The 14,554-nt window shown below is 40.3% G+C and overlaps 1 protein-coding gene and 1 pseudogene across 1 annotated transcript; both read left to right on the top strand.

Moving 5' to 3' along the window:
• The first annotated feature begins 3,473 nt into the window (after positions 1 to 3,473).
• Positions 3,474 to 5,337, top strand: LOC136841064 (uncharacterized; annotated as a pseudogene).
• Positions 5,338 to 10,714: 5,377 nt separating this feature from the next.
• LOC136841220 (uncharacterized) lies at positions 10,715 to 12,128 on the top strand. Its single transcript, XM_067108249.1, has one exon. The coding sequence runs from the start codon at positions 10,976 to 10,978 to the stop codon at positions 11,696 to 11,698; it is 723 nt and encodes a 240-aa protein (XP_066964350.1). The 5' UTR covers positions 10,715 to 10,975; the 3' UTR covers positions 11,699 to 12,128.
• The last annotated feature ends 2,426 nt before the right edge of the window (positions 12,129 to 14,554 follow it).

The raw sequence follows: 14,554 nt of genomic DNA, 5'->3' as shown, positions 1-14,554 counted from the left end.
GTCCCTGACATTCTAGTGCAAAATCCACTTACATTCATGGTTAGTTTTGATGTTCAATCCTTATTTACTAATGTACCTGTTTTCGAAACCATTGATATTATCCTCGGAAAATTACTCCCCACCCCGGATACCATTTACCACGATTTTACCAGAAATAATTTCAAAAACTCTTGGAACTCTCGGTCACTGATACTCATTTTATTTTTAATGTGAAAGTTTATAAGCAAATAGATGGTATGGCCATGGGCTCCCCTTAGGACCTTCTTTCACTAATATTTTTATGTGCTATTTAGAAGAACAATTCTTTAATCAGTGCCCAGATACTTTTAAACCCATATTTTATAGATGTAGATGATGATATTTTTCTTACTTTTTACTGAAGAATGTCATGCCCAGTTGTTTTTAGATTTTATCAACTCGTTTCATCCCAATATTACTTTTACTGTGGAAAAAGAATGTAATGGCCGCATTTCTTTTTAGGTATTTTGGTCTTTCGTTCTGAGGGCAATTTTATGACTGGCATTTTTGGAAGGAAAACGTTTACCGGACTTAAGGTTAAACTTTTTTAGTAACTGTCCCTTGTTTTTCAAAGCTAATTCGTGTACAACTCTGATTCATCGAGCCTTTTCCCTTTGCTCCAACTGGAATAACTTTCACCTGGAAGTTCAGTTTTTTAGAGACGTATTTTAAGAATAATTGCTATCCCTTCAACATGTTCAATAAAATCGTTAAAGAATTTTTAGACAATATTTTAAAACCAAAATCTGTAGTCTCCACCGTTCCCAAAAAGATAATGTATGTTTCTCTACCCTTCACTAACAATTCTGTCCTAATCAAAAGAAAATTATTGTCATTCTTGAGCAATCTGTATCCGTATGTCGACTTCAGATTTAGTTTTAATAATCCTCTTACAGTCGGAAGACTGTCCTGCGTGAAAGACACTCTCCCGGAGTTGATGCGCACCTGCATTGTTTACAAGTTTAATTGCCCTTAATGTAATTTTGGGACCTATGTGGATGTACCAAGCGCCTACTTAAGGGGCGCATCGACTCTCACAGGGTGTCAGCCACCGTAAAGGCTTAGCTTTAAGCAAAAAGAAAATAGTGCCATTAGACTTCATGCTATATCTTGCCACCATCACATACAATACAGTGATTTTCAAATATTCGGACAAACAAAAAACAGCCATTCGCTTCCGTTTTTAGAGTCCCTCCATATTAAACAACAATCACCAACACTCAATAGCCAAACACCTCTGTTCCATTGTTCATTGCATAGTTTGCTTTTTCTTTTTTTTTTTCCTCACACCATTTCACCCTCTTCCATTCGCAGTCTTCTAACTCGCCCAGTTGTCATTTAACTACGACATGAACAGGAGGTTCTCCAGTATTTTTTATTACATTATCATTTTTATTATTTTGAATATTCATTGTTTTTCTCTCTCTCTCTCTCTCTCTCTCTCTCTCTCTCTCTATCTTCTCTCTCTATCTGGTTTGACCCTTAAAGAAACATGTTCGATAATCAAGTTGCTTCATGTCATCTCATGGAATGCCTGTGGCATTACAAACTGGGCAAAACTTTCTGCACTCAAGGGATTTTTGTACATAGTCACCACCCAGACGTCATTCTAATTCAGGAAGCTTTTGTTGGTAATGCTCAGCCCAGGAAGAAGCCCCTCACTCACTGGCTATGTGTCCTACGTCCATTTAGTAAGACATGGCCTCATTACCTATATACACACTTCTATCCAGCATAGACTTCTCCCAAACTCTGTGGATGAAGATACAACATTTCAACTATTTGAGATTACTGTTGGCGGAGGCACCATACGACTATGCAACGTAATATGCTGCACCAGGCAGGATAAATACAGACACGCTTCCAGTCCCCACTCTTTCGTGGTATGGTTTACATGGAGATTTTAACGCCCGTCATTCAAGCTTGGGAGATCTTGCTGGCACTGTGAACCGCAATGGGAATCAACTTCTGCAGTACATTCGTCGAAATCAACTGACCCGCTGGGACACTGGTGGATCTACGCACTCACGAGGTGGTACTTTGGATCACATCTTGACATGTGGACTCGTACCTTCCCGAGTCAAGTGTACAACTGTTCCCACACTCTTCTCTGATCACGTTGGTCTCAGCATCCAATATTCCCTTCCCGCTGCACCTACTCCAATATACAGTCGAGCTTACATCATAATCCCACCTAAGTACACTCCTACATACATCTCATATATAACTAACCTTCTTCCTACGTTTTACCTCCACTGCCCTGAGAAACTTTATTCCTCACTTGTTAGTGCCACACATGATTTCCATACACGATACATCAGAAAGCCACACATTAGGCATCGTGCTAATGCCATGACACTGGATAATAGAATTTCTCCAGGCAGAGAAGAAAGCGATGGATGACGGCTTTGTCTTCATGAGACAACCAAGTCCTGAGACACTGCACCAGTATCAACTATCAAGAGATGATCTAGTTGCTCTACAACATTGTGTACTAACAGATTCTTGGCACAAGTTAACGGACAGCATTAACCATCAAACAAGCGTTGGTTCCATGTGGCACCTCATCAACAGGATTGTGAAAAAGAAACCCCAAGTGTCCTCCACCACAGCCCTGCTCAGTATGCACAGGACCTCATTAATGAGTGGTCAACACAGTCACGAAGCACCAACCTTCCAGTTCATATACAAGACACTCTCTCCACACATAAAAACCACCGTGCCCTCCGTCTCAGTACTGCCTTACTAAGCACTGATGAAGAGGATGATGTACCCATAACTGAGGAAGAGCTACGACGTGCCTTAGCAAGGTATAAGAAATCAGCTCCTGGTGATGATGGCATCACCTATACAGTCCTTTGCATACTTTTAAAAGTACCTGGCAACCCTCTCCTCCAGCTCTACAACCTATGCCTCAGCCTGGGATATGTACCACAAGCATGGACTCATAGTACAATAGTGCCTGTCCCCAAGCCCGGCACTGACAAATTCCGGCCTATCTCCTCACCTCCTGTATCTGCAAAGTATTTGAACGTATTCTCTCTCACGCTCATGTTTCGGCTGCAAGATAAGCTTTGCCCAGACTATACGGCTTCCTTCCCCAACGAGGAACTCATCATTGTCTCATGGAGCTTTACACTCGTCTCTCCCCGACCAGTGTTGTAGCCTTCATTGATTTGAAAAGTGCATTTGACATTGCAAATAAAGACATCATTCTAGACCAGCTCATTGATTTTGGAATCAAAGGAAACCTTTTGAGATGGATACGTGGTTATCTACGAAATAGAGTCTCTCGTGTGCTGTTTAAGGAGCGTTGAGCACTTCAAAGGAACTGAACTTGGTACTCCACAAGGTGGAGTACTTAGTCCATTTCTGTTCAATATTCTCCTTCATCGACTTCTTTCCCTACTTCCTGACACTGATAACACAACCATCACTTGCTACGCAGACGATATATGTATTCACCAGGATCTCCAGAACACTTGCAAAACTTCCTCTCCTCTTTCTACGAAGCAGCATCCTCCTGTGGTCTCATCATCTCCCCAGAAAAAAGTAGAATCTTCTCCCCCCGGCCAGCGAGGTATCTGCCAGAATTTACCGTGGGGAACAATGTTGTACCTCTGTGCACGCAATATCTTTATTTAGGAGCGCCAGTACGGATAACACCTTCCATTCCAGCAAGACAGCGAGTACATCCCATTGTTCAAGATCTGTTGGCCCGGTTACAGTGTCGCCTGACTCCTCTCAAATGGCTTACTAATTATTCTGCAGGAGTATCTATTCCGGTCGCCAGAACCATATACATTACTCTCATCCATTCAGTGGTAGATTATCTTTCCCCTGCACTGTCAACTCTCCAGATCAACTCTGCAGCCTCTTGAAAAATTCCAGAACCAAGCAATGAGACTCATCCTAGGCTGTCCAGCCTCCACTAGAATTGTAAACATGCAACATGAACCCGTCTCCCCACCACTTGTTGAGAGAATATACTTCAATGTCACCTACTTCAGTATCAAATGCCTGTATTACCTCACCTTTCTCCCCACTACTCTCACATCATCAGGACTTCCTGGATCTAGATGCACCTCTACCACAACTACGCCAGGGGACGTACACTAGTCAATACTGTCTGTTCAAGCATCCGGGAGCTTAACATCAACATTGTGGCAGAGGATGTGGACCATGGCTTTGCAACCTGGCAGACTCCTGTGCCAGCAATCTCTTACACTCCAGTCTCCAAGACTGACTTGCCTCAACATCAACGACAACGTGCATTAGAGACCATCGACAGACTGTCCTCGTCCCTCAGTATAGCTCACCATTACTACACAGACGGTTCCCTGCAGCAGGACGGCAGCGCTGGATGTGCTGTTTTCTCCCCCACCTTAGAACCACCACAAGAGGGCTGGACAGGTCGTCGCCTCTCAAAGTCATCAAGCTCCACATATTGTGAACTACATGGACTTTGAGATGCAGTTACTTTGATCACACAAACAAGAAACAATGGCTTGATCATCTGCGACTCGCAGTCAGCACTCCAAGCCCTCTCATCACATAAACCAGCTTACCAAGGCCTGGTTACACAAATACTTAGAAAACTAGACACAGCCAACATGAGCTCACTGGTAGTACACTTCCTGTGGATTCCCTCCCACGTGGGGCTTCTGGGTAACAGCACTGCTTGACCGTCTCGCGAAGGCTGCCTGCCAACTGGATCCTCCAGATGCCGATGCACCCACTCCATCTCTCCTGTGCTGCAAGAAGATGGTATACCAGGCTGCCCGCTCACCCACCCATCGTCGTAGTAATGCAGAGAGGGCCACCAGTGTATCAATACAACACTATGACCACTTCCTTCCTCACCAACACAAGTATCGCCTCAATGGACTCATGGTTCGTCGAAATAACGTTGTGTGTGCCCGTCTTCGACTGGGTTGGCGCCCAGTTTGGCAGGTGGCTGGGCAAGATGGGGCTCCTCAATTTTCTTCCTGTAGGTTATGTGACGCGTCCAACGCCAACACCCTAGAACACTATTGCCTGGAATGTCCACTTCTTACCAATTTATTACCACAAATATTCACAGTAGTTGATGTATGTAAGCAATTGTTAACAGACCATAATTTGCTTGATGAAATTCTCATGCGCCATCCTCACTTTGGTGGTCACTGAACAAGTATTTCCTTTCATCAAATAAACTGTGTGTGATATTAACTAGAGCTAGGCCATTGTTGTACTCCATATGAATTCTATTGTATACGTTAATTTCCATATAGATGTAATTACTAATATTGTCACCATGTACTTAAATGTCTGACGCCAATGTGCGCAATAAATTGATGAAAACAAAACAATCTCTCTCTCAGCATGTATCTTCTCAGTGATTCTATCTGACGATTTCTTTTTAGTAAGTGATTTCTTATTACTTAGTCATTGCTCTTTTGCAGTTAACTTAGGTTTTTATGTTCCTTTTTACTTTATATTATTATGCATTTTAAAGTTTTGTCAGTTGTAGCTGTTTTAATACTTTTAGATTTAGTCAATCAGTATAGTTTTCTTACTGTTTATTTTTTATGTCATTCTATAGATGAATGACCCTGATGATGGGAAAAGTTGTGTATCCCCGAAAGCTCGGCTGTGCCTCTGTTAATTTCTAAGGAATAATAATGTCCATAATTTTACCACGTCTTCTGGCTATCCTGTTCCTCCTTAAATTGAAGTTTTCTAGAAACGACAACATAACCATTTATTTATTTATCTATTTAGTTATTGCTACGGTTAATGCACAGAAAAAATATTATTCTAGCCAAGGCATCGCAAAAAAAATTTCAATCTGTTTGTTTACAGAGAATGTTGGCAGGTATTAGAAAATACTTATACCCTCTTTTCTCTCTCTCTCTCTATCTGAATATCAGTGAAGCTCTGCAGATTGCTAAAGTTATTAATTTAATAATAATGTTCATATGTTTGATGGGTCTGTATTCAAGGTTTAGGCAATGTATTGAATTTTGTGTATGAAAAAACTGGAAATGAGTTGTTATTTTGCATCAAAATTGACTATGAAAGCAACATTGCAATATATTGCAGCTGGATCCTAGCAGACTCCTCCTCTAGCTGGGTAAAATGCACTATTTTAAGCTTAATGATGCACAGGATTGCGGAATTGAAAATTGCTATCAGTGCAGACTATGCCAAAACTAAAGGAGACAGTGTTTTAAAATTTTTTTTTTTATTACCTCTCTTATAGATTATTTATCTCTGTATTTCTTATTTAAAATTGGGATGCTTCCCCTGTTGGATCCCTTGGCTTTGTAGCATTCTGCTCTGCCAACTAACCCTTTCAGTCAAAAGGCCTCTGCAAGGTCTCTCTAAGAGCCAGAGTTGTCAATAGCAATATTTTGCTTTGTATGTTGTCTGTGAAGTTATTATTCCTGCTATGACAATCATTCTGGTGTCATTGGAAAGCGTAATGCTGTACTTTATTCTGGTATATTCAAAAGAAATATATAAACAAAATTTAATAATGTCAGGATGAGTTAAAATCGTCAAAAAAATAACCAGTCTCAGCATCTTAAGCCACTCCGGGGCTACTTTCCGTATGATGCACGATCAGGTTTGCAACCTAACCAACTCCTTCATGTATAAAAATTATGCAATAAACATTTTTGTTTTAATGAAATTACTGTTGCCTAATAAACCTCTGTATACCAATTTAATTGTCTTCAAAAACGGCTCTTCTAATGCTTTCCTTTTCGTCTGAAATGATCTCGAAAAACGAGCAGCATCACAAACCCATTGCAAATATAATCTTAGACAAAAGCTGTCAACAGAATCTTGCAACTCCAAGATGGGAGATGACTGAGCTCTCTACATCTCCCGGATGAATCATTTTGCATCGTGGCCTTTACATTATTATTATTATTATTATTATTATTATTATTATTATTATTATTATTATTATTATTATTATTATTATTATTATTATTAGAAGTAGTGGTAGTAGTAGTATTATTATGTGATATCACTTAAACAGAACACTAAAAAAATTGGTATATTTGGTAAGCAATACCCTACTCTATGCCTACCAAAATAAAGCTGAAAATTTCTTAAACATTATAGATTATCTAATAAACATTAATAAAACTATCCTAACTCGAATTACTGACATTGCAAGCTTGAAATTATCTGCATACATCTCAGCTAGCTTTCACGAACGCAATATATTCAATGAAACATCTGATATTCATTATCATTTATATTTATTCATTTTTCAAAAAAAAAAAAAAAAAAAAAGGGCGAACCTCACACGAGACTAGACCATTTGATAGTTCGGAAACTAGCATTTTCCAATTAAAATACCGGTGCCTCGTTTTCCCCCAAGTACCGAAGGGCCTCAGGTGACTGTGACGTATGCAAAATCAGCACTCGAAACTGGATTGGACCGGATTTAATTTCAGAATCGTGGACTACAGACGCCATCTATTGATTGTCCCAAGCAAAACGGTGTTCAAACAGGAAACTGTTGTGCTTTTGATAGCGAGGCAAGATAAAAATGGCAGAATAAGTGATTGCAATGACTGTATTCAAAAATAAAGTTTGTATTTAGTTATTTAGGCTGCTTGATGCCTAGAAAAGTAGTGTTTGAAGCCTGATACATAAAAATGTACGAGGGATTTCACGAATTGGGTTCTGGTAATACATACACTGCCCGGGACTGTTAGCCGGCGAAAAGATAGAATTGCCAACAAAATAAGATTATTCCACATATTATTATAGTCTAAATTATGGCAAAAGTAGGGGGTACCTTTTTATAAAGAGAAGGATTCATATTATTATTCTTAGCTTTATTCTCTGCAAAACCTCACATAAATGATATTTTTCTTTTGGTTCAGCAATTGACTTAATTAATATTATGGCACTTTTAATTTTTTCAAGGGTTTGTATGGCTGGTTACAGGGCTACAGGAGGTGTAGCTACACTCTGTGCGTGCATATTTTTTTATTTATTATTGGGGGTGTCAGCACTGCGATTCTTTTAAGTTTTCTCCAGACTAAATGAGTCCAGAAAACCATCACTGGGTGATCTGGTTGGTGATTCAAATACCTCTTCGACTGTGATACAGATTGTAAATGCATTTTATAAAATTACCAACAAATTTTTCATATTATTATAGTCTAAATTATGGCAAAACTGAGGGTACATTATAAAGAGAGGGATTTATAGTAACGTATTTCATCTTGAAAATAATGGTCTTTTAATTTTTTATGGAGATTTTCAGCACTGTAGTTTTCTCCTGCTAAATATCCTAAAACCAACTGATAATATTTGTCACTTTATAAAGGAACAAATTTCTATACGTTAACGTATTTCATCTTGAAGATAATGGTCAGTTATAAAGATTTTACATAGCTGATATCCTAAAGAAAGATATTTGTCCTTCAAGTTTCCACAAGGTTCAGAATTAAATTATCTCCTAGGACTGTAATTAATACATCTATATTAATATCATATAAAGAAAAAGTTTAATAAAAAGCTCAGGAAATGCTTAAAATGATAGTGATACTGATATGGGTAACAGAATTACCAAGTGCAAATGTACTTTTAGTTTTTTTGCAGAGAGAAATTGGGTATAATTCTTATGCAAATTGATGGAAATTACATCTAACTACGATACATATCATTCCATTTGTATTATTCATATCCCCAGGGCTGCTTCTCGATTTCCTATCGTATCCTCGGGATTTTAAGGTTGGTATTCTGAGTAACACATTCCAGACGTATTTCAGCGTCAATTTTCGAATTTCCACGAATTTTAGCAAACTCGAAACATACTTTCAATAAGAAACAATTATTTTTATTGAATATATCTCCAAATTGGCAAAATTACGATCAAAATATAATTTAAAGGATTCAGGACGTTTGCTTCGATTAGTCCTTGATGTGTCACGAGTGCCAACTTTTTAGACTTTTAAACGAGAGAATTTTCTGCCTTTTTTACATTATTTGCTAATTTTTGGATCGAAAATGACGAAGTATTCCTTACGAAAATAGTTGACCATCTTTCGTTCATTGATTCTCGTAAAGAATAGTTCGTCATTGGCCCTTGATTGCATGTTAAAGCCTCTATTAATGTTTGTAATCCTGCTTCCTCCCGGACAAGGAGCAGCCATTGTTCGTTACCAGAACGAACTTCGTCCCTTTATTGAAAACTTTTTACGTTCTTCAAAATGTCCCCTACTTAGGATCAATTTTAGGTATATATAAAACTTCTTACTATAATAATTATCATATATATTGATAAAGGATTTATTCGCGGTCTTGCTAAATGAATATATAATAGTTTCGTCTTCAGACAACCAAACTTCATCCAAAGATTGTCATAGCACTCAACAGATGTCTTTAGTGTACAATCTTGAGAAAGCATTACTTGAAAAAAATTGTCTTATATTTGGTATTCCTAGCACGTAATACCTTTTATTTAGTATCAATAGCAAGAATAAATCTTCTTTGTATTACTATTAATGCCTTTCGTCATATAATGATATGAATATCTTTATATTTACAATGGTTTTCGTTGATTCATGAAATTTAAAAGCGAAGCAGACGAGATTACTATAGTTTACCACTTAAAGAATTTTTATGTTCTCTATCCAGGTAGAAAACTTGTCTTTATAGAAAATGGTAATTTAGGATATTTTGGTAACTATAGATATTAGCTCTCTCTCTCTCTCTCTCTCTCTCTCTCTCTCTCTCTCTCTCTCTCTCTCTCTCTCTCTCTCTCTCTCTCTCTCTGTTGAGCGGGGCTCGGAGGTTTTGTTTGTCAACACCCGCTTTTGAATGCTCTGCAAACTTTCTCGATTATTGAGAGATATTAAGAGCTATCGCTACCTAGAATTGGCTGAAAGCTGCAGTGAGGCCCAGTGATCAGTGCTGTGACATTAGTGTGCTTAAAGGTTTTTGAACTTAGACTTTATTTCTGAGTAAAAATCTCGTTTGCTGGCCCATACCTCTACGTTCAAAATTTTTTAAACCGCGCATGCGCAGTGCAGCGTGTGTGACGTGTGTATCCTCGTCATGGCTACGTCACTGTACCAGAGATACCAACTCAGATACAGGCGTTGCCAATACACCAGTTGAACATCATTATGGAATTTTCAGGACCCGGTACTCTTGCTGATGTTGAAGACGATCTTGCTTTAAGTGATGATAATGATATGGTTGAAGATTACCAGAGACAGGAACACTGGCCACCACTTATCCCTACTGAATCTCAGAAATTGGCCCCTGCTGGTGCAGCCCCTACCTGATGGAACGCACCCTGTCTCCAACAAACGATGTATGGAACATGATTCTGATAGCAGTAATGAACCATCAACTCCCGCTGCTAAAACTACCAAGTGTGATGCCTCATCTCCTCAAAATGAAGCCATAAATCGTTCCCTGCCTCGACCAGCTATTCAGAGTGTACAAACCATGGCTACAAAACCTGTTCTCCCTGCTTTTGCTCCCTGTGCTGAATACGTAAAGCTTCTATTTAGGGAGAATCCGGGGGTTAATGTGAAGCTTCGCTGGCTCTCGGAGGTTACCAAGATATTCAGCCTTGATCGAGAGTTGGTTGAAGTTAAAATGTCTTCAGTCATTTCTCGTTTTGTATACATATCAAGACGTCGCCTGGATATCATGGATAGGGAAAGGGTGGTGAGGTCCTGTCACTGGTGTTAGATGTTCAGGATGCTGTAGACAGGCCCCGTAAGTTCCCTACATATCTCATCACTCGATATCCTGTGGACGTAGACCCTTCATTAGCTAAGGAACTGACGGGGTATACACTGCACGTCGTTTCATACAGGATGGGAAGCCCATTAATCGTCTTGTTATCACTTGGAGGCACTTAGACCCACCCCCGCCTCAAGTTAACTTCTCCTTCCTCCCTTGTCTACCATCATGTGAACTGCGCAGAATGCCGGATGAAAAGCCATCGTGTTTCAAATGCTGGGGTATTGGTCACATCTTACGATACTGTGCTATCTCTGAAAAGTGTGCGTTTTGTGCTGCTGAGCATGACAGTCGGACCTGCCCTCATCGCCACCCTGTACCACCCACACTGGTTGACACTGCCTCGGCTTCAGCATCAAACTCGCTACCTCTGCCTGCACTGGACACCTCGCATTGGAAATGCCTGAGATGTGAAGAGTCTGGAGTCAACGTATGGCATGGCTGTGCCAGACGATCACGCACTGCATCGAACCAGCATGTTGCACAACCACTGCCACTGCCATCAATCCCACCCCCTGTTGCTGCTTCCTCGCAAGTGTCTACACTTCGTAACGCTGTAGAGGTCCTCAAGTCTCGGTGTGACTCCCTTACATCACGTTTTGAAGCCATTGAATCTCGTTTAGAGAGAATGGACACTCGCATCGATAGTCTTGTAGCCTCCTTTGACAACCTGACTTCTAAATTTGCTACTAAAAACATCATGCTACAGTCCCTCGTTGAAGCTCAACAGGCTGTTATCACATCAGTCACTTCACTTACCGAGAAACTTGACTCACTTGCTACACGTCTTGAGAGTGTTACTAACCCCCATGGAGGACCTTTACCATGTGATGGGCCACCCATTCATGCCCGTGTCACTACTGCCTCCTCATTTGGTCACCGACCCTTAAAGAAACATGTTCGATAATCAAGTTAAGCTTCATGTCATCTCATGGAATGCCTGTGGCATTACAAACTGGGCAAAACTTTCTGCACTCAAGGGATTTGTACATAGTCACCACCCAGATGTTATTCTAATTCAGGAAGCTTTTGTTGGTAATGCTCAGCCCAGGGAAGAAGCCCCCTCACTCACTGGCTATGTGTCCTACGTCCATTTAGTAAGACATGGCCTCATTACCTATATACACACTTCTATCCAGCATAGACTTCTCCCAAACTCTGTGGATGAAGATACAACATTTCAACTATTTGAGATTACTGTTGGCGGAGGCACCATACGACTATGCAACGTATATGCTGCACCAGGCAGGATAAATACAGCCACGCTTCCAGTCCCCACTCTCCGTGGTATGGTTTACATGGGAGATTTTAACGCCCGTCATTCAAGCTTGGGAGATCTTGCTGGCACTGTGAACCACAATGGGAATCAACTTCTGCAGTACATTCGTCGAAATCAACTGACCCACTGGGACACTGGTGGATCTATGCACTCACGAGGTGGTACTTTGGATCACATCTTGACATGTGGACTTGTACCTTCCCGAGTCAAGTGTACAACTGTTCCCACACTCTTCTCTGATCACGTTGGTCTCAGCATCCAATATTCCCTTCCCGCTGCACCTACTCCAATATACAGTCGAGCTTACATCGTAATCCCACCTAAGTGCACTCCTACGTACATCTCATATATAACTAACCTTCTTCCTACGTTTGACCTCAACTGCCCTGAGAAACTTTATTCCTCACTTGTTAGTGCCACACATGATTTCCATACACGATACATCAGAAAGCCACACATTAGGCGTCGTGCTAATGCCATAACACTGGATAATAGAATTTCTCAGGCAGAGAAGAAGGTGATGGATGACGGTTTTGTCTTCATGAGACAACCAAGTCCTGAGACACTGCACCAGTATCAACTATCAAGAGATGATCTAGTTGCTCTACAACATTGTGTACTAACAGTTTCTTGGCACAAGTTAACGGACAGCATCAACCATCAAACAAGCGTTGGTTCCATGTGGCACCTCATCAACAGGATTGTGAAAAAGAAACCCCCAAGTGTCCTCCACCACAGCCCTGCTCAGTATGCACAGGACCTCATTAATGAGTGGTCAGCACAGTCACGAAGCACCAACCTTCCAGCTCATATTCAAGACACTCTCTCCACACATAAAAACCACCGTGCCCTCCGTCTCAGTACTGCCTTACTAAGCACTGATGAAGAGGACGATGTACCCATAACTGAGGAAGAGCTATGACGTGTCTTAGCAAGGAATAAGAAATCAGCTCCTGGTGATGATGACATCACCTATACAGTCCTTCGCATACTTTTAAAAGTACCTGGCAACCCTCTCCTCCAGCTCTACAACCTATGCCTCAGCCTGGGATATGTACCACAAGCATGGACTCTTAGTATAATAGTGCCTGTCCCCAAGCCCGGCACTGACAAATTCCGGCCTATCTCCCTCACCTCCTGTATCTGCAAAGTATTTGAACGTATTCTCCTCTCACGTCTCATTGCAATGGCAGAAATTTAGATGCCTTCCGTATCCAATCTTTTGCTGGATCCTCTGAAATAAATAAAGATTTTCTGATCCACTTTCATTTTACGATTAAAGAGCTGAATATTTACATATTCTAATCATTATTATACCGAATTTTGAAGAGTATTCCCAGTTATGGTTTTACGTGTTAATATCCGTTTATTTACCTGTTGATATTTTTTTTACTTAATACTGAAGGTAAAAGTAGTCTTCATAGAAATTTCTGAAACTGGGTTTTCGTCTCACCAGCCAATGGGAAATCGTTTAAGAAGACGCTTTGCAAAAACCCAAAGATTCCAGCCAATGAAATGAGGCGCTAGAAGCAATGTTTATGGTGTAGGCCTCTAATTGGCCAAACCAATTCCTGTCCTTACTTTGGACGACTCAGTGTAGTTCTAAACGTGAAGATAAGTGGATGTTTTTGTAAACAAATGCTCACGCGATAAAGGAGAGGACTTTGGTAAAGAACAAGGCATTTCAATGTAGTTTTTATTTCTTTCTTAAGGGATATTGTTGATGTTGTAGGCTTTGTAGGGTCGAATCACCACTGGCTAGCTTCTAAATGTCCACTGGTCGCAGAATCTAAACTCTCGTACCTTTTCGAGAAATGTTTGTGGACTGGAAAGTCCTTCTAAGCTGGAAGGCTAGTGTATACTCCTCCAAACGTGTCTTTCCTAATTTCTGTGACAGTTCTAAGGCTCTTGAACGTAATTGTGGTGGGGGTCCATAGCGGAACATTTATCGTTAGTTGTGGCAAGGTGCTGAAGGGGTGAGAGGCCTAATGTGGACGTCTGTTCTCTTGAAACCAACGCAAACGATGTTTGATGGTCCCTGTTTATCTCAAGCAATGTGACAAGGCTCCAACTATCTCGATTTGTTGTGCTCTAAATCCCCAAACTGAAAAGTATGATGAGTGCTTTTTAAAATAATGATTATGGAGAAACAAATCCACAGTTGTGCACGGGTACATATACCTAAAAATAATTCTATACAAGGAGCTTTCGGGAATCTGTTCGATTTCACTTTTCAGTCCGATGCGGTGATGTTATAGAACTAACAGGGCAAAAATACAAAACACAAAACAATTTTTTTTTTTATATAAAACAAGGAACCGGTTGTTAGAAGAAGCAAAAGTAGATATGGCAACAATTACTATCCAATAATAAACTAAAATTCAAGTGAGGGGAATCGTATAGCAAGACCCGAGATAATACGGAACTGAAATATCGCCCTCGATGCCTAAAAAAGAAAAAAATCCTAAAAAATTAGGGTTTATT

This window comes from Macrobrachium rosenbergii, chromosome 8 (assembly GCF_040412425.1).
Source record: "Macrobrachium rosenbergii isolate ZJJX-2024 chromosome 8, ASM4041242v1, whole genome shotgun sequence".
Classification (NCBI taxonomy): Eukaryota; Metazoa; Arthropoda; class Malacostraca; order Decapoda; family Palaemonidae; genus Macrobrachium; species Macrobrachium rosenbergii.
Note: the sequence above shows the minus strand (reverse complement) of the source record. Positions and strands in the feature narration are given on the sequence as shown.

Coding starts and splice junctions, on each gene's coding strand:
- LOC136841220 (XM_067108249.1), top strand. CDS start 10,976: ATGCCGGATGAAAAGCCATCGTGTTTCAAATGCTGGGGTATTGGTCAC.